This window comes from Limulus polyphemus, unplaced genomic scaffold (assembly GCF_000517525.1).
Source record: "Limulus polyphemus unplaced genomic scaffold, Limulus_polyphemus-2.1.2 Scaffold713, whole genome shotgun sequence".
Lineage (NCBI taxonomy): Eukaryota > Metazoa > Arthropoda > Merostomata > Xiphosura > Limulidae > Limulus > Limulus polyphemus.
Genome location: NW_013666323.1, coordinates 403,977 through 428,801, shown reverse-complemented (window position 1 = coordinate 428,801; position 24,825 = coordinate 403,977). Strand labels below are relative to the sequence as shown.

The 24,825-nt window shown below is 33.1% G+C and overlaps 1 protein-coding gene across 3 annotated transcripts in view; it reads left to right on the top strand.

The window, feature by feature from the left end:
- LOC106460120 (mitochondrial intermediate peptidase-like) overlaps window positions 1-24,825 on the top strand; it is a 62,747-nt gene that overhangs the window by 17,292 nt on the left and 20,630 nt on the right. For 2 of the 3 annotated variants that reach the window (XM_022386765.1, XM_022386766.1), the window contains exons 4-11: window positions 8,419-8,566; window positions 9,479-9,597; window positions 10,962-11,025; window positions 13,317-13,522; window positions 18,380-18,440; window positions 18,743-18,795; window positions 23,009-23,023; window positions 24,039-24,192. In XM_022386765.1, coding sequence (XP_022242473.1) covers window positions 8,419-8,566; window positions 9,479-9,597; window positions 10,962-11,025; window positions 13,317-13,522; window positions 18,380-18,440; window positions 18,743-18,795; window positions 23,009-23,023; window positions 24,039-24,192 — 820 coding nt within the window. The remainder of the gene's footprint in view (window positions 1-8,418; window positions 8,567-9,478; window positions 9,598-10,961; window positions 11,026-13,316; window positions 13,523-18,379; window positions 18,441-18,742; window positions 18,796-23,008; window positions 23,024-24,038; window positions 24,193-24,825) is intronic. The other variant, XM_013919803.2, reaches the window with a different exon arrangement.

Below are 24,825 nucleotides of genomic sequence, written 5' to 3'. Positions count from 1 at the left end.
CATTACTTGAGGACTTAAATCAGGATGATGCAGACTTGGACAACCTCTTCCTACCCCTTCCTTTGCTGTACAAGCACATTCTCAGCCTTTTGAAGCACCTAAACCTCAATCACCACTTTTAGACTTGATATCACAGATATGTTGTATTTTGTCTTTGTCACCCATGTAATTTCATCCCCCCCCTTCCTTATTAACTGCAGCACCTAGTTCTGAGTTTTGTTTTCCTCCCTTCACCTGATATTGGGGTTCATGCAGATCAATTACATCTGGGCGTTAGTATACTGTGCCCTCCATGCACTACAGAGGTTTATGCACTTGCATATTATTGCTCAGCAAACCCTTGGGTCATTTGAGTTTTATAAGAAGGATTTTCCCTCCATTTTCTCACACCTCTCGCCTTATCCCCTGTCCTCATGATTCTGTTTTCTGCAAGCACCTCATAGAAGCAATTCAAGACCCTCTCATTGAGGCACCATCGAACAGGTTTCTCCTTTGCTTCCAGGGACTCTATTTACGACATTTTGTCTTCCCCAAGAAGACTGGGCATTGGTGTCCTGTTTTTAATCTCTCCCATTTGAACCACTTTCTTGGTTCACCATGGAATCCTACCTGTCTCTCAGATGGGCCTTTCTTCCAGGGCTTTGGATGATGAGATTCGATGTGTCCAATGCTTATCTTGACATCCCTATTGCTTGGGCTTTATGTCATTATCTATGTTTTGCCCACAAAGATCATGTTTATCAATTCAGAGCTTTTCCTTTCGAGCTGGCATTGGCACCCTACGCTTTTTTTTGGTTGGGTGGTAAGGTCATTTCCTGATTCCTACATTCGGGCTCAATTTCCATCTTTATATGGATGATTGTCTTCTTCTGGCTGCATCCTACATAGAATATTTCTCAAACACTCAATTTCTTCTCAGAGAAGCTGCTCAGGTGGGATGGTTTATCAAGGTGGAGAAGTTTATTGTCCAACCAACTCAATATCCTGTTTGTCTGGAGGTGTTTATTTTCAACTTGCATTTCAATTGAGTCCAACCTTCTCCTCTTTGTCTGTGATATATGGAGTTTTTCATTCAGAGGGCACTATCAGCACCTTCTCTCCCTGCGCAAGAGGTTCTGTCTGTTTTGGGGATTTGCGCATCACTGGAGGCTCTTGTCTCTCTGGGCGATGCCCATGTGTGTTCTTTGCAGTGGGTACTACAAGATCAATGGCACCTCATCAGGGATCCTCTTGATTTATGGATATCCCTTCCTGCTTCCCTTTAGTCCAACTTCCTCTGGTGGTTAGACAGGTACAACACATCATTGGCGGTATTTATTCCTCCTCTCTGTCCAGATAGCCATATCTTCACAGATGCCTCATTGTGAGGATGGGGTGCATGTTGCAATACACAGGAGATCTTGGGCTGTTGGTGTGTCAGGAGAAGTTAGGTCCTTACATCAACCTTTTGGAACTCGTTGCTTTTTGTTAGATGATGGTTCATTTTCTGTTGTGCTGTGGGGCACAACAGTTATGATTTATTCCAACAACTCGATGGTTGTCTCTTATATAACCAATCAAGGGCACTCGATTCTGGTCCTTGTGCTCTAGCACTCTGTATCTCCTCTTCTGGGCTCACAGCCATCACCTTCATTTGCTGGTTTGTCACAAGCCAGGTGCACTCAATCTTGTTGCAGATTGTCTGTCTGTCTGTCCGAACAAGATTCTTTCTCTCAACCTCAAGGTATTCCAATGTCTATGTTCTCAGTTGAATTATCCCCAGTTGGATGCATTTTCCACTCATTTGAATGCCAAGCTTCCCCTCTTTTGTTCCCCAGTTTCACATCATTTGGCTTTGGCCATGGATGTATTCAGTCAGGATTGGAAGGACCTTTTCCTTTATACATACTTTAACATTTGTCTTCTGCTCTGAGTAATTTGTCTCATCCAGTCTACTCTGTGTTGGGTCCTTCTTGTGGCTCCTTTCTGGCCAGCTTAGCTGTGATTTCCTTCCCTGACCCTTTTACAACCTCCATTACATCTTCTTTTCTCCCAGTCCCTCCTTAAATACTTTACTCAGGTGTGCTTCATCCCTCCTTTCTCACATTCTATCTTCACACATGGCTTTTGTCTGGTCTCTGATGAGGGGTTTGGGACCATCCACATTTGTAGCATCCCTGTTGTCTCACTCTAACCATTCCTCATCCATGTCTGTGTATCAACATAAGTGGAGAATATTACATCATTGGTCTATCCAGCATGGATTGTCCCTTCATCAGGTATCTGATTTTTTAGATGGTTGTTTGACAAGGGTCTGACTTTTTCATCTATTGCTGGCTATAGGGCACCCCTGTCATCTACTTATTTTATTCCCATTTTTATACTGTGTTTTGCTCTCCAGTTATATCTCTTCCTTCCACATCCAATATTTACTCCCACTCTGAGCTAGATTGTGTTTGTTTTTTGTTGTGAACTGCACTTTTTCATGACTCTTACTCCTGTTTGTTTATAATTTGGAATTTGTCCGTTTCTTGTGATATTTCTCCATAAATCTTGTCTATTGTTCTATGTATCTTCCCATCAGATCCATTACCTCACAATGACCTTGGCTGCTCATTTCCATTGTCCCTTGGAGGAGATTATCCAGGCCAGCATGTGGACCACTCCCCACACTTTTGAGTTGCACTACTTGCACCATCTGATGGTGAATGGTGCCTGACCTGGTATACTGATATCCAAAGTCTGCACCATGAGATCTATAAGGTCTGTCATGCTCATTGTGGAGATAGAGTGTTATACAAAATCGCTTGCAGGTTCTTCTTCACAGTGTACTGTGTCATAAATATGTTCATACCATACACTGACATGAGTAAAGCAGAAAGAGATTGCTGCTCATCTCTAATGTTCCATAGATTGGTGAATCGAAAATGGTCTACTTTTCAAAATATGGTTTTGTGGTCACCCATTGCATTTCTCCAGTGGAGTACAGGAGTCCTTACCACTTCCAACTTCCAAGCCACTGGGGTGGTGGATCATGTAGGAATTCTCATGAGCGTGCACAATTCCACTCAGTTGAGAGTAGATTGGTGGGGATCTGTCTGTGTATAAGGTGAGACTCTCCTGCTGAGAGTCTGGTGATTTTATTCTCGATGTTGCTGATTTTTCTGTCTCTTTTGCAGTTCATCCCTTCGGCTGGGAACCCTCGCTAGATGTCGGTTCCTGGGAGACTAAATTTGGTTGGAACTGGGCCAGCCAACATAAGTCCTCACACCTGAGTGGGCTGGAACTTTCTCCTACCATGGAATGGATATTACATCCCCAATGACAACTGTTTTTGGACTGGAATTGACCTTCCATGTTTCATTTTCACCTTCCTGACACTGTCCAGATGTACATTTCTAGGGTTTATTGTTGCAAATTGTGCTGGGTTTGTGCACATGTTGGTTTAGGTTTTTGGAATGTAGACTCCTCTTTCCTTCTGGTTCCTAGACCTGAAGTAAATAATTGAGGACCCTCTTGTCGTGGCCAGGTCAAGTTCCTCCCGGTGTCATTGGTCTGGACTGGAGTTTACCTCCTGCTTACATTCCAACATGCTCTAGCCACTCTACACACATTGCTCTGTCTTAGAGATTTGGGATTGTTACCTTGTTCTGTCCTATGATTGTGACATCATACGTGTTGGCTTCACATGGGTGAAGAGTATATACCTTGTTCAGATGTCACCTCTTCAGAGGTAAGTAATCATATTGGAAGTTAATGTTTTCCTACACTGAAAATATATTTCTGATAGATACTTATCTTCTGTCTCACTTCCCATCCATCCTCCCCACTTCTGGTGTTGTTTTTTGTGTCTAATCATGAAGTGAAGATTGGGTTCAACTGCATTGAGGGATGAGGGTTTGTCACACTCCTATTGATGGAATACTGTTGCATGCTTAAATGTAGCTGAACCATGTGGAATTAGGAGTTTCAAGGCTAGTGGCAAACAAAAATTTGTGCACTAGAGGGCAGTCAGATTGAGAATAGTTGTTACTGTGAACAGAGGTAAGTATCTATCAGAAATATATTTTCAGTGTAGAAAACATTAACTTCTGATGAAAGAGTTAACACACAGAAGCACACACAAAAGGTGCAATCAATTTAAATAGAGTGCTTTCCAATAGTTGACTATTGTTCTTCAGAAGAATAGTCAACTATTCAAAACCACTGAATTTTAGGTCCTTTTTTTAATTCATCCCCATACTATAGATATATTCTTAATATTTATAGTCATTTATGATTGATGTACGTAAACAAAAATTGGCTTATAATTCACACACCCGCTCAAGAAGCATTAGTTTAGTGTGACTGGTAATATAGGTGGGAAAATTTATTATATCTGGAATAGGCTTATCATATGGTGAGATGAGGTTTATTAAAGTCTGGGTTTATTGTCACTTACAAAACTTACAGACTTGGTCATTGACAAAAATGATATAACTCGATTACCAGAACAGTGGTAATTTTGGAATGATAGAACTTGTTAGTTTTAGTTGACAAACTCCCTCCTTCAATAGTTATTTCAATTAGGATTCATTCATGCTTGGCATGAGAAATCTGTACAACTCTGATATCTATAAGAAAAAAAAAATTGAACTAAGAAAGTAAGACCCAGATTATTGGGCTAACAGATTTCATATGGACACTAACCTATGATATACTCCTCCCCACCACAATACTGTACACCTCTTAAGAGTCTAGAGGAGTTGTCAGCTAATGTAAGAAAGAACAAACACTTTCTTCAGTTTTGAAACATACACAAAAAATCCAAAGTTTAACAGTGTAAATCAGTATTTCTCCAGAAAAATGTCTTAATTTTTCTAAGCAAATTTAAAGTTTTCCTAAACAAAGAAAGATGTTAACTACATGTCCTACAGATCACAGATTAGTCTTGCTTGTCTAAGGGAATTATCGATTGAGATCAATACTACTACTAGCCTTTCATTACTAGCAACCTAAATATACATACTTCCTACTTTGAGAGAAAGCTATCAAGTATAGTTTTTTCAGTTCCTGAAAGTGTGGATTCATGTACTGCTCATGTGCCCAAACTGAAAGCAAGGTTCCATTTTGTTTTACAGCCTTAAATTGCAACTTCACACCTTCAGAATTAATGAGCTAGCTAAACCCAAGTTTTTTTTAAAAGATTGCTATTTCAAGTTCAGACCTAAGATGTCAAGAGAAATATGCTTATATCAAGATATTTGCAATGAAGGAGAATATTTCACCTTCAAAATTAAGGAGCTAGTTAAACCCAAACTTTACTTAGAAGATTGCTGTATCAGGCTCAAACCTGAGATTTCAAGAGAAATATGCTTATTTAAGCATATTTACAATGCAGTAAAATGTTATAGCAGATGCAAGTTGTGTCACCACAGGTGAAATATTTTGAAAAGCACCTATATATGTGATTCACTGCAAATTCTCAACCATTGACAAAACAATTCCACATGATTAGACTTATGGCTGGTGTTTTGTTACAGCTCTTTCCATCGAAGGATGTTTTTGTTAAATGATGATAAATCAGAGGACAAAACATTTTGAAGATGACAAACTCCAATGTTGTTCATAGAAGCAGAAGAACTTGGATAGCAGTAACAGGCTCTAAAACTACATTCCAAGCTAATTTAGAGTAATGACCTCATTTTCAAAATAAATAGTCCAAAATGTCATTGGATTGAAGCTGAGCATACCTTATGGCAGTGTTAAGTTAATGAGTGCTCACAAATGTCCAGTCATTCCATGAAACCCATGTCTGAAGAAGCTGAAATCGCACAGCAACCCTATCTGACCACATACCTATCAAGTGCACCTGATGCAAATCCCATCAAGTTTTATGAGCTTAAACTTGGTCTTTAAATAAGACATCCATGTACAATCAAGGGTCGGTAGAAAATTTGTTAAAATGTGTAGTTTAAAATTGACATCTCAGTTCTTTCACAAACTTCTTACAGTGAAAAATGCAGTGTTAGGTATTAACAAAGAATAATGGCTATCACATTTTACATAACTGATGATAGAGGAAGTAGTTTCCATGGCAGCACAGGAACTGGATCACCATTCTTATAGAATGCTAGTACTACAAATTGTGTTATAAAATGTAAATGAAGACAAATAAACTTAGTCTATTTTGTTGTAAAAACTACATTCTTTATTTCTACAAGATATGGTTACAAGTTCAATTAATGTTACTTTAATCATCAAGTTTTTGTTTGCACCCAACTTTCTTGTATTTAACTTCAACAATTTTTTAAATAACACAGAAGATGCATTGCATACAAATAATATCCCAGTAAGTTTTTTTAAACTAGTAATAAAAGTACAAAATCTTAATATCAAATAACATTATCTGGCAGTTATGATAGTTACTTAGAGAATTATACATAAAAAGCTAATAACTGGAACTTGTATATGAAAATGACTGGCTCTTATTTTTGCAGAATTTTGAATCACAGTATTCAAATGTATGTTCATGTTTTATGAGATTACAGCCAAAATATGACTCCTATAAAGATGATTGTTTTGGGTGTAACTTGATAAGTACTAAAATAGTCATTAGCAGTAATGAAGTCATAACTATAACTAGTTTGTAATGAAAGATAAATCCTAAATAATTCCTTTGCTGTAATTATTTTAGATTATGATTTCAAATAATAGAAAAATAGTAAGGAAAAACAGCTGGAGATACTGTTGATATTATTAACTCAAGCTATAAACCCCTATTTTGGCTGTTACTTAGAGTTACATATGGTGGAGTCAAAATAGGGATTTGTAGTTTGAGTAAATAATGTCTACAGTATCTCCAACTGTTTTTCCTTACTATTTTCATGATCCCTATTTGCTGGTTTTTAAATTTCCATTTTTTTTATTTTGTTTGCTGGCTTTTTTGTGCTCAACTATAGGTAAAGGATTACTTGATATGGTAACTTACTTTATACATTGTAATGATAATAAATATAGCTAGTAGCTAGCTGATATGGTTCATGATGATTTACTGTACCTGTTGACTATTTGATTGCAATAGTTTGAGATGTAAAATGTTAAGCTGCAGCTGGAGATTGTCATGTAGATTTATTTGAGAATATAGTGAGCATATATAGTTTCTGAGTAACTAAATTCTCTGTATATGATGCATAACAATGGGCAAATATATGCCTAGACTAAGATCCAACTCCCCACTAAGTGGGTATAAAATTTTACCAGTAGTAAAGCAGCCTATTCAGATAAAACATACACATCTAAAACATTGCTTTAAATAAATCTTTGTGTCTTTTAAAGTAATTATACTATGAATTTGTGTAATAAAATGCAATATTAGGTATATTGATTATTATTTTTTACTCCTTCACTTCATACATAATATAGGGGCTGGCTCTCTAAAGTATAGTGTATAAGCATTGAGTATCTAGATGTTACAGTCATCTAAATGTTCTCTATTATTGACTGGTAATTCCTGATTCAATCCAATCCAGTTGTGGTAGGTATTTAGGTTTAATAACCCAGGGGTGGACAGAAATTGAAGTTATTTCTCTTCACCCCTTTCATGGCTTGTTGATAATTTTTAGATATTGTGGTAGTTAAAGCTGTGGCTTCCATGGAATTTTAATTATGCGTTGATGTGGGGAAAGGCCGAGAAGAAGACAGGAAGAGCGTTTGCTTTCTTGTTGTTGTAGTGAGATGGAAGGGCAGCTTCAGTCTGACATACATGATCAAAGGGTCACGAGCAGTGACACCAGACAGCCAATGCCTGTCCTGGAGGGCTGATGCACCTTGTCCCAGAAATGACACAAGACCAATTTCTGATTCACCTGGTACTTAGCTTTTTAAAGGAACACCAGATAATTGTAAGAAAGCTAACTTCAAGGGGTAATGATAACATTATTTATACTAGAATTATGATGTTTTTTAGATTATGTAAAATATAGAAGAAACAAATAGACTTTTCTATACCCCTACAACCTTTGCAGTACCTTATTTAGTATTTTACAAAATATTTGGGTCCAATCTACCAAGTCATTTTGATTGTAGACTGGCAAGAGAATAATGATAAAAAGAATTACAAATTGGCTGTTTTGATCAAATTTTATTTTCCTTGTAAGTCTAACATTTGTGTTTTTTGTGCATTTTATATGTGTACAGCCTTAGCAGCCAATAATAAAGGTTTTAAAGTGTTGTTTGAACTGAATCTTTACTGTTTCAGGTGCTTTTTGCCCAAATGTTCTATTAGGGTTTTGTGCAATTCCTTGCAATCTCTGTTATGAACCACTGTTGTGGTTCGTGATATACGTATTAAAGTTTTAGGTTTGAATTATGTATAGAAAAAGCAGTACATTGTGGAATCTTCCAATGAATAAAACTTATTAAGTCTTGAAATGCTTCAGCAGTTTTCTGTAATTACAGGTTGAATACAAATCGTGAATTATATAATGCTTTGAAGAAAGTGACCCAGGAAGGTGATATTGTCCTGACTAATCCAGTTGATGAACATGTAGCTGAACTGTTTTTATTTGATTTTGAGCAAAGTGGAATTCATGTAGATGATCTAATGGTATTGTATTTTACAAAGATTGTTTTTTGTTCATATATTTGATTTATGTAAAATGAGTATCATTAGAATTTACATTTTCCTGGCAATCGTGTAAAATTCAGAGGTTTTCATATTTATAAAGACAGGCATTCACAGTATTTTGTTTAAATGAAAATACTAATAATGTCTTCAATCTCCCATTACATTACCAAGGTTTTTGCTTAATTGAATGTTAGTTTTATATGAACTTTTATTTTCTTTTATGACCTCATAGTAAAAGAAATTATATAAATTCATAACATGGACAATGAGGTATCACGAAGTGATAGTTAATTTTGGCATAAACATACTTTTTCTTTATATTCATAAAAATCCTCCAGTGTAAAAACATTTTGCTTATAACTTAGTTTCTACATAATTTTTTCTAGCCACTGTGTAAGTAGTCTGGTCCAAAACCAAATATTACATTGGAATAGTTTTTGCTATGTCAGTAGCATATTCAAATAAACATAAGTCTTTTTATACAATGAATATGATAATTAAGTGCACATATGACAAGGACAAATAATTTACATATATTCTGTATGAAATAATTACTGCATGATCTCCAATCAGTTTGCACATGAAGATAAAATTTGTTAGATAACCAAATTCCTATTTTATTGCAAATTAAGATGGTTTGACAAGTAATATAAATGTAGAGATTCCTATAAATTACTTTATACAGAAGGTTAAGATGAGATGCAAGATTAGTCATTTTATAATCCTTCCATCTTACTTTAATAATTACATTAGAAGTACAATATTTATAATGGGTGGAAGTACTTTGTAGCACAAATGATGTGGATAAAGTGCAGTTTCCTTTATAAACGTTTAGGTTTTTATAGTGTGTTAAGCTGTTCAATTGCCTAAACTATTTATTTAAATTAATAGAGAGAGAGAGCTGTAGCACTGAACGAATACATCCTTCATATTGGCTCTCACTTTGTGAATGGAACCAATCAGCCTAAATCTGTACTGAAATCTCAGTTACCTGAAAACATAAGACAGTGGTAAGCATATTTGTAATAAAATGATAGATTTCCAAGATTAATAAATTTTGTTTAATGAAATAGATGTTTACCAAAAGTATTGTTTACATTAAAGCTGTAAAACAACAAGTGAACACAAATAATTTTAAGATATTTTGATGGTTTAATATAGTGTATCTTAATTTTTTCTTCAGAGTATTATTTACACTTATTTGTAGAAGTATGGTAATTTGAGCTCAATAGATATTTTTATTTTGCTACTCTACATGAATATATTATTTATATATTTTCTGTTAACTAAAATAAATTTATAGGATTGCTGTCAACACACATTTTATTTGAGAGCATTCCTTGTATGCACTATGAATGTTTTTTTTTTCATACTTGTTACTAAATGTTTTAAAATTCCATCAGATTTTAATAAAATAATAATTTGTAATTCAAGAAAAGGGTCACTTTATTGCTATTGTAGAATATACATTTTAAGTATCATTGATGATTGTCAGTTACATTGATTAGTGTTCTGTAAATTAATTAAATAGTCAATCAAATTTATTATCAAATTGATTAATGTCATGAAAATCAACTAATCAAAGTTAGTGTTTCTGATTATTGTTGTTTTCAAGTATTCCAACTATCCAGTAATAAAAATATTGCCATTATGAGTTCTTATTATTATTTTTGATTAATTCAAGTTGTCAGCTTAATTGATTAGTGTAATGGCTCTTGAAAATAATCAACTAATTGAAGTGAAGGTTTTCAAGTATTCCAACTATCCAAATGTTTGAAATGTTGGCATTAAGTTTATTTGTTGTTAAGCACAAAGCTATACAATGGGCTATCTGTGTTCTGCCCACCATGGGTATTGAAATTCAATTTTTAGCATTATAAATTTTGTTTAACTATCTCCTATGAGAATAATCAATTAATTGAATGTAATTAATGAATGAGTCTAACGATTTATGGTTTAACAAATTCCACTAATCATCCAGTTCACTTTTTTTGGGTAGTATTGGTTGGAGAAAAACATTAATAGAACAAAAATATGAAGTATTTTTTATGAACATGTTTTTTATTATTTCAAAACAAATTAGTAAATGTATCAAAGATTGAATTCATTTTTAATTTTGATGCACATATGTGCTACCTTTAAACTCAAAATAGAGTATGTTAACAATAACAACGGGCCTTAATTAAAGTAAAAAACATTCTCAAGTTACCTTTTACTCCCTATAAACAGACCAGATCAGTATTGCTAGTGATCTCAAGTGTGATGATTGTACAAGATTTTTACTATTGGATTATTGTTATTGTTTAACTGATGATGCAGTTCTATAGTAAATGTGAAAACAGTAATTATTTTATACATGAAGTTTTCTTCACAGCTTTTCAATAGAAGGGGAAAGTATTCTAGTCACAGGACTGTTTGCTGATTCTGAGAATGACTTGGTAAGTTTGCCTTAGTTGTGATTGTTTGAATCTGGAAACTGGTAGATTAGCACATTATTTCGTATTTCAATGTGTTTGATTTGCAAGTTTGTTAGAAGGTAGTTTTATAGTTACAGTTGATTTTCAAGTTTTGTAGGATATTAGTTACTCCTTTTGTTGATGCATAAATTTGATAGAATAGTTTTAGCTACTTTTGATACTGTATGTAAGTTGAGTAGAATGTTAATTAAAATTTGATGTAATGTAAATTCATATTTTGCATTTGAAAATGAAATCTAAATAATATTTTTAGAATTACATAAATTAAATGCCTTTAATTGTTCTGTTATCAGTAGAAGGCTAAGCAATTATGACTATGATGTCTATAATGCATTCTCTTGGGAAGTGTGTTTTGTTTTATCTCAGAAATATGTGGCATAAGTTATACTTGTTTTGTGTTTCCACATGTTTGTGACAATCTCTTGTAGTTAGAGAGCAAATTATGCTGATGGTAGAAAGTTTTTGTTATTGGAGAAAGAAAATAGATCACTTGTTATGAAAATACTAGATGTTTGTAGTTTTATAACGTATTATGATTAAGCTAATAAAGTGTACTAAAAATTACATATTGAGAATGTTGAAACAATGCTGCAAAGGTTAGTTTTATGATACTGTGTGGATTGTATGCTATTTTATTTCATTTTTTAAGACTGATCTTTAAGTAAAGTAATACATCTCAAACTTCTTCATATTTAAATGATCTTGACTTTTAATTATTGTATTTTAAAGTGGTGTGGTTTATGCTTTTCAGTCAAAGTAGATATGTGAAACACATGTTGCATTTTATGAATATGTTGTGATGAAATTGATGATTAAAAATAGTTTTTTTGTGTTTGAAAGTTTCTTCATCTGAAAATGGTAATACAGCTTCTTGTCCAATTTCTAATATTATTTAAATTGTTTCCATTTCACCAGTCATTTTATACCAAGAAGTCTGCTGTGTGATAATGTTTTAAATTACATAGTTAAAGAGATTTATAAATTTGGACATCTGAAACGATTTCTGTGTCAGTTTGAAGAAACATGATATTTGGAAATTCTCATGCAAGAGTCATCTACACAGCTGGTGTTAAGAGGGGATTTTCAACCATGAATATTGAGAAAGTCTCTAAATGTACCAAACTACAACAAGACACATTGAATGTTATCATAAAAATTAGTGTGAATGATACTCCTTTAAAATAATTCAATGCTATACCTGAAGTGGAGCATTGACTAGATTCTGGTCCTGGCCATCGGCATGTGGATGGGCATGCGGTATCAAAGTCACTTCATGAGTAGTGACTTGTTAACTTAGACTGAGAATTCACTTACTAAATTAGAAGATTTCAGATTGTGTCAATTGAAAACTATGTTTAATGGTCACTATGACATAAGGAGAATACTGGTCAATCAGACTGTCTATCAGCATTTTAAGATACCTAGTCAGATTGTGTCAATTGAAAACTATGTTTAATGGTCACTATGACATATGGAGAATACTGTTCAATCAGACTGTTTATCAGCATTTTAAGAATAGATACCTAGTCAATATATTGGATTTACATTTCAACTTACCTGGTTACAATAATTTAAAAATTGAAATACTTACCATACTAGGTTACTCTAGTCAGCTACACTAGTCAGAAAAGCTTTTGTTGTTTTTATCTTAACACTGCATGTCAAATTGCTCTTGTCTGCATTTATTTTGTATTTGCCAAAATTAAAGAGCAGAACAACAGTTAATATTTTTTGTCATGTATTTTATTGACTTTCAGAGATAATACACATATATAGTAGATCCAACATTTATAAAGAGAAATGATGGTTACATCTGCAGTAATACAATTTTAATCGCTTTTTGTTCAAGTGTTTTCCATCTGAGGACAAGTAAAAAATGTGTGTGCTTATCCTCCTGGACAAGTAATTTTCTTTTTAATTTTCACATCCTGGATCATGTTTTTTCACCTAATGATATATGAAACATATTTGCTCCCAATGTTTTGACAAAGCTGTGTTATTTGTTGTCAACCCTGTTACATAGGTTGATAATAAATTCTTTTATGCAAATGAGATTTATATGTTTTTAGGTGTAGGAAACAGCATAGATTTATCTCTAAGTTTAATTTTGCTTCTGAAGTAAGTTTTTTTTAATTTGATGGTTAATATTAACAGTGTAAACATTGAATGCTGTTGATTTGAGATCTATAAGCTACTTGTGTCAGCTCTTGTGTCTAATGAATTAATTATTAGTTATTTTTGCACTTTTACAGGTGCGAGAAGCAGCTTATAAAATATACCTCTTTCCAGACAGTCATCAAGCAAAACTCCTTGATGAACTACTAATCTCTAGAAATGAGCTTGCAAACTTGTGTGGTTTTCCAACCTATGCTCACCGGGCAGTAAGAGGAAGTCTTGCTGGGGATCCTCAGACTGTGAAGGAATTCCTGGATATTCTTTCAGATGGCTTAAGAGAAAGGTGATTATTAATATTTGACTTACTAATGAATTAAATGGCATGAAAACATCTATTTCCCTTGTTATTACACTTACATAAGTACAATAGTGGTCTTAAAGGTTTTTGTGGGTAAATTGAAGGGTTTTATGCTATCAACTATGGTTTTAGCAGATTTTAAAATGTAAAGTTATTTTGGAAGATTGTTCTTTAAACTTATTTATTTTATAGTTTATGTATTGCATACCTGAAAGTACTACAAGTTGGCCATAGTGACTACATTTTTTTATTAGTTTAGGAAGCCCATGACCTTAATTACTGTTTACTATGGATTCAATGTCGTGCTTGAGTTTTTGTTTTTTATTTATTTACTTTTTTGTTGAAATAAAGTATTGTTATCATAATTTGTGGTCCTTTTTGGTTTTATTCAGTGATACACTACTGTTTGATTATATATGAGCAATTGTATCAATTTCACAACTTCCATTTGTCAAAATGATGACTGATTGCAAGAAGGCAAAAGTCCTGGGAAAGTATAAAAGTTTGTGGGGAAACAAGTTTTATGTGGTGATTTATTTTAAATTTTATTATTATTGATATTGAAGGAGTTAGGTATGCTATTGTAAAGTCATTGAAAGGATGTTTCATAGAATGGATTTGTCTTATAGTTTGTGCATGTACAGTATATTGGTGAGTTGTTTCATGAACTTAAGTTATGTCTATTGAAACTTGTGTATTGCAAGTTAAAGCTAAAATGTTGTCTATAAGCTTGATTTGTCTTTCAGCTTTTATAGATTATGGTCATATTGAAAGTTTACTCTGTAAACTTGTATTTTTTGAGATTTATATATTTACTGTCATAATGGAAGGGCATTGTTTTTTAAAGTGTTGTAAATTTATTTGTTCTTGGGCTTTGATATTGCAATGTCAAAATATAGAGCTTGAAGATTTTTACTGTCATTTTACTTATGGCAAGGTAGTTTGCCTCAGTAATAACAGGAAATTCTTTAATGGGTTCTCAGTGTATAATATTAATCAGTGGAAAGAAAATTGTTACTGTGCTGTCATCGAGGTGTGTGCATCTCTTTTACACTCTACACACATGGTATTTTTCCTTTTTGGAACTCTGGTTTTTCTTGAACCACTCATTCATTTAGGCTGCATGCACATGTGCCTCTTCCAGTAGAACTTTTCTTGGAATCTGTTGTCCTTGATTGTGCCACTCCTTTCTTCTTTTTTTTGAGAATTTGTGTTGAAGGATCAATCATGCCCACACCAAAGGGGACTTCCCCTTGTTGTCCCGAACCAGATCTCCATCTCTTCACAGATCCTTCTCTCTCAGGCTAGGGTGGCATCTCTGAATGACTACAGGATTTTGGGCATGTGGACTCATGAGGAGCATTCACTGTATGTCAAAATCCTTGAACTTCTCGCTGTCCTTTGAGTATTTTCCAGTTTCCTCCCTCTTGTTATGGATTTGTTGGTTATGATCCATTCCAACAATTCCACTGTCATTTCTTATATTGACTGTTAGATGGATACCTGTTCCAGGACTCTCTAATTTTCCACATTGAACCTGCTATTTTGGGCTTATTTCCTTTTGGTTCATCTCATGGCTTATCATGTGCCAAAGGCTGAACTTTGTGGCATATCACCTCTCTTAGCTGGTCAGGGTTCTAACAATGAAGTGGTCTCTCTACCTGCAGGTTTTTTCATTGGGTTTTTGCCTCAGTTGGGTAAGGCTCTCATCATTGCCTTTGCCACTCTCAACCCCAAACTTCCTCTCTTTGGGTTCCCAGTTTCTCGTCCTTTAGCCCTGGTAGTTGATGCTCTCAGCTAGTATTGGTCTCACCCAAGGATGTTGTTCTTTTATCATCATATGAGGGAGTTATCCAGTCCATTGCTCACAGATCTGGACTCTCCAATTGTGTAACATTTTTCTTATCCAGTTCCTGTTGTCCATCTATCAACAGAAGTGGCAGGTTTTTTGAAGTTGGTCCATCAACTTTTCCCTTTCTCCATCCATCCTACTGTGGCCCACTTTTGGGCCTCTCATATGGTTCAACCATGGTTTGTCAGTTTCCACTATTGAGTGACTTTATCAACTAAAATTTTACCTCTCCCATTACTGTTAGGTTTCTCCTCTCCTGTCATTTCCACTTTTTTCCAATCCTTTATTCTTTGCTGACCCCCCTCCCTCTTCCTACTTCCATGCCTGACTGTGGGACTTTGACATGGTTTGACGTGTTCTTACACATACTCTGTTCAGGCTGTTGGCTTCACGTTCATTATACCTTCTTTTTCAGAAGCCATGTTTTCTTTACCTTCTTGTTTGTGGTTACTATTATTGTTAATGCTTCCTGCTCTCTGTCCCCATACTTACTTACTCCTCTATCCAGATGTGGCCTTTTTTTCTAAGGCTTCAGTTGCTCAGGAATTGATTATTCTTCCACATTTTGTTGCATCAGGCCTGTCAACTATCTCATTCTCTTTCATCTCATTTTCACTGATCTTTGGTTGAGATCCTTCAGGCTATCATGTGGATAAATTTGCACACGTTCATCCACCATTATCTTCATCCTGCTGTTTTGTCTCCTGTGGGATTTTTACTTCTTCCAATCCTTGTTCATCAAGAAAACTACATACTGTCTTTGAGAAGGCTAAGTACATTTTAATCACCCTTTTCCTTTTTGTAGTATTCTGTGAAATGGCTGGTGTTGCCTTCCAGGTTATGTATATGTCTCCAAAATCCGAATCAGGCCAAGGGTAATGGAAAGCACTCAAACCATCTGCCCTGGCTTTACCAGTGCCCATTGTTGAGATTGCATATTTCACAAGACCACTAGAGGTATCCTTGTGGTAATAAAATTAGTCAATTGCTCAATCCAGACTGTACCATTACATGGAGTATCATGGAGAAAGCCAACACTAGGAGGTGTGTGGAGGTATGTATATGAAATACACTTACAGGCAAGGAAAATGTTAACGTATACAGGTGAGGTTTAAAAAAATGTATCCTAAAAACAAGCAACTTATCTTTGCTCATTGGTTGTCTTTGAGTAACTGAATATTTTGAATAATTGTGGAGCCGTATAGTATGGTATCATATTAAAAACTAAATTTATATCTGAAGCTATACTTTTTGGTATTCTTACTGTTAAACAGAAACTTGTCTGTCTGTTGGACGTTTACTTTATCTTTCATATCATGGCTTATTTTGTTTATGATTTATAACAGCAATAGAAGATTGAGCTAATAATTCTGCATACTATATTCCTTTTAACCCCAATTTATTCAAGTCTAGTGTATCTTAAAGTGTATGTAGTTTTAACAATGAGATGTTGATGAAGGAAGTAACTAAGTTTTTTTGCCTTAATTACCTATTGAATAGGGTCATTCACCTAGTGAATACTGTGTGTCTTCTTGTGGGAAAGATTTCTGTGAAGTTGAACACTGTATAGAAGTAAACAGCAATCTTTTCCACTGGCAGGTCAAGTAATAACTTGAGAATACAACCACCTTTATTCCTTAATGGGAATGATCAACAATGACATGGATAGCATATGTGTCTTGGAAAAAAATATAATTACTTTTCTGTGTATATAATGCTATGCTTTCTCAGTTTGGAACAGATTTTTCATCATCTTCCAGCAAATATTTCTGAGAATCCAAACCTCCAGTAAAGCACCATAAATACATTTGTTTGATTTTATGTTTGAAAGATGAAATGAAAGCTTGTTTTTCTTTATTTACAGTCTCTTTCTTGGCTAAATACAGCCAAAAGTTAGAGAATTCACATTTATTTGTCACAAAACACTTCTTGTTAAACCTGTTATTCTACAGAACCTACCCAGTCACTTATAAGAGAAATCAATGCACTTGAGAATACTACAATAATAAGTTAACTTCAGACAAATATTTTTGATGCTTAACAAGCATAAAATATATTTGAATTTAAGCTAAGAGATTACATAAAATGGTTGATTTTAAAGTAATTTTATTTTTATCTTAGAAACGCAGCTAATTTTGAGTAATTTGGAACATTGTTTTATGTGCAGAATTAGGCTGAAATTAATTTGTCCAACCATATCAGAATATTGATAATGTTGTGAGAGGATGAACAAGATGTTATATTTGTAATGTCTGTTAGATTTCACATGCAAACACCTTGATTTAGAGTAATGATTTTTAAAAATTGATAAATATTACTTTCACAAGATGTGTGGAATGGATCTATGCACATATTGTGATGGACTCAAAATAATTATGTATTGTCTAATGTTTGAGATACAAAGTTTGTCCATACTAATTGTTTGTGCACGCTACAGAAATGATATAGGCTGTGAAGATTTGTAAATATTAATGCCTTTGTATGTTCCAAACCTTCACCTTGATAATAAGTTTCAGTTAATCACATAGGTATTATGCTGATACTTACCGTGTTTAAACTAAACTGATACAGCTAATGATATAATTGTTATACAGTCATTCATTGTTTGTAGTGAACAGTGCAGTGAAGTACAATGAGAATGTGGGAACAGTATATGCATTTGTAGTTCAACTCTATATCACATATGTTAATATTTACCTTAATGCTTGTTATGCTGATTGTGTGTAAAATCAGTATGGGATCACTCCCAGGTATTAATATTGATGATGCATGCTTATATTTAGCATTTGGGTGATTTGACTAATTCGGTGTATATTTTTGTGTTATTGGATTGTATTATAATGATTTGAAGTAAAAGAATTAGTGTAAGTTTACTTATCTAAAATGTACTATTAATTCATGTAATTAAACGTGATGATTTGAGTGATTGTTCCTTTCTGATTTTCATGGTATTTGTATTAGATATGAAATTATTTTTGTATATTTCTTAGAGCCCAAAATGACTATAATGACATGCTACAGTTGAAGAGAAGTAAAAATAGATACGAGTCGGTGAGCATTTTAGATTTTTTATTTTATAAAAGAAAATTAAATCACAATTAAAAGCTTAATCACTGATGATGAATTTTAAAGTCAATATTGTAGCTTGCTTGGTAAAGTACTGAATAAAATAATATTGGGTAATTTCATGATCTAAACAACAGTGTTCTTTTCCTTTAGTGTCACTAGAAATCTCTGAGAATCTTTGAGAAAATCAGACTAGAATTTGAAGAGCGAAAAAAGCATTTGTTGTACATATACTTATAGTATGATTTAATTTTTCTCAAGTAACAATTTTCTTTTTAACTTTTTAGCAAATAATGCCTTGGGATATCCCTTATTATACAGCAGTTGCAAAGCAAAACAGGTGAGAAAACTGATTAGCTCTTTTTGTGTGTTTTAAGCCCATTTTGATGGGAGATATAACCAGTGGTTAGAACAGACCTTCATACTGTAACAGCTTTGGATTAACTCTTTCCACATGGGCTCAGTCAAATTGACCAACCTTGTGACCACATTGTACTTGTTTAAAGTTGTTATAGTTTTGATACTACTAACTTTTAGTATAGTATGTGTATCTTCACAAAATTTGGCAGATTTTCAGTAAACATTACAAGTGTTTTATATACAAATAATCATATTTTTAGAGAAGTATTTTTAATAAACTAAAAAAAGATTTGTCCGTGATTATATCAAGTATTTTTTTTGCTAGTCTGAGTGCAAAGTAATTTTCATGTTAATATTGAAAATACTTCTCTTCATCTCAATATCCCCCAGTGGCACAGTGGTATGTCTGTAGACTAACAATGTTAGAAACTAGGTTTAAATACCTATGGTGGGCAGAGCACAAATAGCTCCTTGTGTAGCTTTGTGATTAATTACAAGCAAACAAACAAAACTTCATCTCAAAAATCTCAAATTTCCTTTGCATAATTTCTGAAACATTCTAAATATATTTCAAATGTTTTCTTTCAGTAAAGTTTTATATTTTATCTGCTATTTTCTCTACCCTAACTCTGTGTGGTGTTAGTTGATTTGACCAACCTCATAACCATCATAAAAATTAGGAAATAAATCTAAATTACCCTTTCTTATGTTCTAGAATGATTGCAAATTGTAATAAAAAACTGCAAATGTTTATTCTAAATAGCTTAATTCTCAGTATACATCTATGTACATTTTTAAATTTTTCTTGTTTTATTGTGCATTGAACTCTGTCTGACTTGAAATACTCCAACACAAGTTGAAAATTACACAGTGCACATCCAGCTCACATTACCCTATCGAATAGTGTAATGCACAAGCTGCTCGCTAGTATACCCCATGAATATTCCTTATCTCACCTAATAAGTTTCTATTTTTTTTACATTTTAGTTACTTTTATAATAATAAATAAAGAAAACAAATGAAAAATAAAACCTCATATTAAATATCAAACATTCTTTTCAGTAAAGCTTTATATTTTATCTGTCATTTTCTCTACTGTAACATTACACTTGATTCTCCAGGTTCTAAGAAAAGTAATCAAAGTATAACGAAAATAAAGGTTGCAAAGTGGAAAATAAAATTTATAGTATCGTTAGTATTGATTACAGAGTTTCAAAGAACTTATGGTCAGAGTTTATACTTTTCACCTTTCACACTTATTTTCTGTAGTAATTTTATTGTTATGATATGACTTAGAAACTAGATGAAACAAAATGAATTGTACTGTCTGTCTTTTTTTCAGTATGGATTACTAAGTTCCAAAGTAAAATTCCTGAGAGTTTTTTCTAATCTTTTCACACCTATTTCTTATGTTTATTTTACTGTTGGTGGCTGAAGTAGAAACCTGCTAGATATAAAGCAGTGAATTGCCACTCCTTACTTAGTTTGACACTGTCAATATCAAATAAGCTCATGCGGTGCAATTCCCAGAACTTTCCCTGCTTTGAAAACACAGTGGGGTAGGATGTATCAACTTGTTGACAGTATAATGGTTTCAACGACAGTTGTCTAAAGTATTATAAAATGTTTATGTTATGACTTTGTAGAAAGTCTGGGCTGATCCAGTAAGTCAATAAGTGGACATTTTCTACAGAGTCTATTTGAATTCCGGATCTGAGAACACAGTGGGGTAGTATTTATTGGCTTCTTTATAGTACAGTGATTGCAAAAAAGAATTGTTTAAGGTTCTTTATAAAAGTAAGAGAAAATATTTATGGTATGGCTCTGTACAAAGTTGTATCTAATCCAATAAACTTGTTAACTTGTTTGGATGTTAGTTAACCTCCTGAGTGGTTGGGATTTAGTGTTAGTGTAAGTGCTTATGAACATCCTGTTTCCTATACTACTATGCTTACATAGTAACCAATAAATGCGTAGTTTCCAGTGATATAAATGTGGCCCATTTTGGTTGAGTTAGTATTTGTGGTTTAACCTTCTTGCTTATCAGTTTAGAAACAAATTATTCAGTGATTACTTTTTTTTTGAATGTACAATGATATTTTCTAAAACTTTTCTCTTATTTTTAATATTGTTTTTTTACTGAAACATTTTTATACAAATTGTCCTTGATCTATACACTTGTATGTAATGAATTTCCTTTCCATGTGTAGAGATCAGTTTATCAGTGATAAATTTATTTCATTGACTTTTATGAGCCACTCCATTTTTCTCAAATTACGTAGACGCACTTTTCTTGAATTGCCAAGTCTTTAGTTTTGTATAATTTGTTTCCATTTACCTCAATGTAAACAAGTTGAAAAATAAATAAACAATTATACTTGTCTGTAACAAAACAAAATACAAATCTCTTACTCTTAGCACTAGTGTACCAATATTTTGTAAAATACAATAATATTTTAGTTACCATACATTACATATGTATATATATTATTATTTTCAAATAAATTCTTAAATGTCAGTTATTTTTCTTAAAACAAAGAACAGTAAATAAAAATTTTTGGAAAACAATGATTTCTACTACTTACAATGCTATAAAGTCCTTGTTTGCACTCGTGAGTCGTACTTGCTTACCCTCGTCGTGAGCCTCATCCAAATTCACACGTGGAGATGGAAAAACAATAATTTTTGTAGACTACATATATATGCATTTTGGAATACCAAAAAATTGTAAAGTACTATACCAATACCTCCAAAAATACACTGTGATTTTACCAGGCTTCCTAACTAAATTGTATATTGGTCTAAAAAAAAATCCAATTTCTGTTCAGTAAGTAGCCTTGATTGTAATACTTCAAACTTTCCAGTGATATAAGACCTTTTTTCTTGTAAGTAACTTAGGAAGAGTGATAGAATTATGTAGAAGAAATGTAGAGCTTTTGATTGGTTATAAAGTTATTGGTATACAAAAGTATGAGTAGATAAACAAGTGTTCTTAAATGGTGAAGTGGTGGGCAGAGCCAGTATGGTGGATTCACTAAATATTATGATATCTCAGAAAATATCAAAGGTAGAAGGTTCTTATTTTATATTCTAGCTTGCCAGTATCAGAAATTTGAGTTTCTAATTCATAAGAAACTATAAACATTGTATTGTGGGCGTCATAAAATGTAATCTGAGCAAATCTAAAAGGCAACCTACCATGTGACACACAAAAATCGATATTAATCCTCTTTTTCTAATATTTACTTTCAAATTTAGAAATCAACTCATGTATAATACTAACATTTGAATTATAATCTACAATTTGATACCAAACTTATTGATATATGTTTATGATATAATAGTTAAATAATACTTAGAATATAAGTGTAGAAACGTGATGACATGCTCTGTGACCACTACCCATGTCTATAGGATTAATAGAAAATATTTCCAGCCCATTCAAAACTTGTATGCTGTGTACAGTGTTTTTTTTATCAATCCTACAGTTTTAAGGGAATTTCAATCTTTATAGAAAGTTTGCCTAATTTAGACATGTACATATCTTGAGATTCACTACTCATTTAATTGAAAAGTTAAATTGTTTATTCTTTGGATTACCAAACTTGTGTACTTTTTTTTTCTCTGATAGTTGCCATTACAGTTTCTCTAAACCAGTGTTTCTGAACGTGGGGCTCACGCCCCACAGGAGGGGAAATTTGGAAATGCTACAATAAGAAAACAATTTCATTTGGGTGTGAAGAGCGAAAAATGTTTCATGACTCAAAATTGAATTTCTAAATTTTACATTATATTATTATAACTTTTCAACACCAAACTTGTTTTTATATTAAGAGAGGTATCAAATGTTTTGAGGTGTTGAGGTGGGGCATGGAGCAAAAAATGTTAAGAACAACTGCTCTAAACCTTATGCCCCCATGGCTTATTATTAAGTCTAAGGGCTTATAACTCTAGAAGTTGGGTTTAAGTACCTACAACAGGTAGAGCACAGATAGCCCATCATATAGCTTTGTGCTCATCAGCAAACAAACAAACATCTACACCTTAAAGGAATGATTTTTAAATGTGCACATTTTGAAAAGTTTATCTTTCCATTTTATCTGAGTTACACACTTCTAAGATGTACTTGGTTATTTTATAATTTTTTTAGAGTTTTTAGATTTTTGTTGAAATTCTCGTTGTTACCCAAGCAGTTATAGGAAAGAAAGGTTAGCTTATTTAATTGCTTTTCTTTATGTTTAAATCTATGCTGCTAATATTTAAACTTATTTATATAAATATCGTGAAATTATAAAATTTTGTTACTATCTTTCAGACAATTCCAAATATCAAGGTTATATGTATGTGTATTTATGTACAGGATGGTCCAAAATTGTATTTCCTCTTTTAAAATTTAATTAAGAAGGAAATACAACCATGCAGTTTTTAATATCTTGTAGCCCAAATCAAACAGTTTTTATTGTCATATTTTTCCACCCCAGTGAGTAGTGTTACTCTGTAAAATGGCAACCGTGCAAAAAAAGCTCAATGCATCATTTGGATTGCAGGGACCAAGTCGATGACTGTGGTGCAGCGTAATTACAGATGACAGCACAGGAAAGAAGTATAGGGGTTTTGTAAGGATATCATATATCGCACACCTGTAGTAAACATCACAAAGCTAAAGACCAGGATAACGGATGCTATCATCACTGTAATTGTGGGCATGGTGCAGTGAATGTGGACTGAAATTGAATATTGGTTAAATGTGCTGAGAGCCACTTATGATGCACATGCAAAAGTGTACTGATGTTTCAATAAAAACTGTTTGAGTTAGGCTACAAGATGTTGAAAACTGCATGGTTGTATTTCCTTGGTTATTAAATTTTAAAATTAAAGTTGGTCAAGTTATAGACTGCAAGTTTTACATAGAAGGACAATGGTACAGATCACATAAAGATCTTTGCCTTGTGAAGCTACATCTTGGGTTCTAGTTGTGCACTGTACTTAATATCAATTCCAAAACAACAAGCATTTAATTATTGTTTTATTGCATGTTTTGTTGATAATCCTGATAAAAGCTGTGTGTATTTACAATACAAAGAAGGACCTTTGTTATCATAGGCACAGCCTCAATCACTGGGGATATTTGCTAGTTAATTTTCCAAGAAAAAAAGGTGTTTAATACTTTCTTACAGTTTCAGTATTAAAAAGCACAGTGTGAATAAACATCTTCATTTTTAGGTTTAACATCAAGAATTCAGACTTCTGTCCATATTTCTCTCTGGGTATCTGTATGGAAGGCTTGAACAACCTTTTCCAGTCTTTGTTTGGAACAACATTTGATGTAGAGGAATGTTGTCCTGGTGAACTGTGGCATAAAGATGTTATAAAACTAGTAAGTTGAGTGCTTAATATGTGCAAGAGATGTCACATGAGTATAATGTTTATCAGGTGCATGAGATAATACATAAATATAATGATTGTGAAGTTGAAGTTGTACAAATATGAGCTTTTAAAATGTTATTTAATATTAAATATAGTTATGAAATTATGTGGACTGGTTTAATAACTAAAGAGTAAGTTTTATGAGTTTAATAACATAGATGTTTCAGTAATGATTATTTATAGTCATTGAAATATACATAATATGCTCTGGTAAATTAACCTCGAGGTTTTCACTTATAAATAACTAGTCCATATTACAGACATACTACATACATACTACTTCTACAGGGTGTGTTTTGCTCCAACTTATGAAAGAAACATATATTTGTGAAGTGTACGAAATATATATATATGTTTGAAATTTTAGAAAATGAAGTGCACATATCTAAACAAGTAAATGAGTTTTGTTGATAATTTGAAGTTTTCATTTAAAATTATCAATTTAGCTGATAATGATAACAAGAGCATTATAAAATAAGGGGGGGGTCTAAAACTGCTATGGCATGAAGTCTAATTTTTAGATTAATTTGCCCATTTCTAGGCTGGAAAGGATTTATTGTAATTCTCAAATAATGTTGAACAC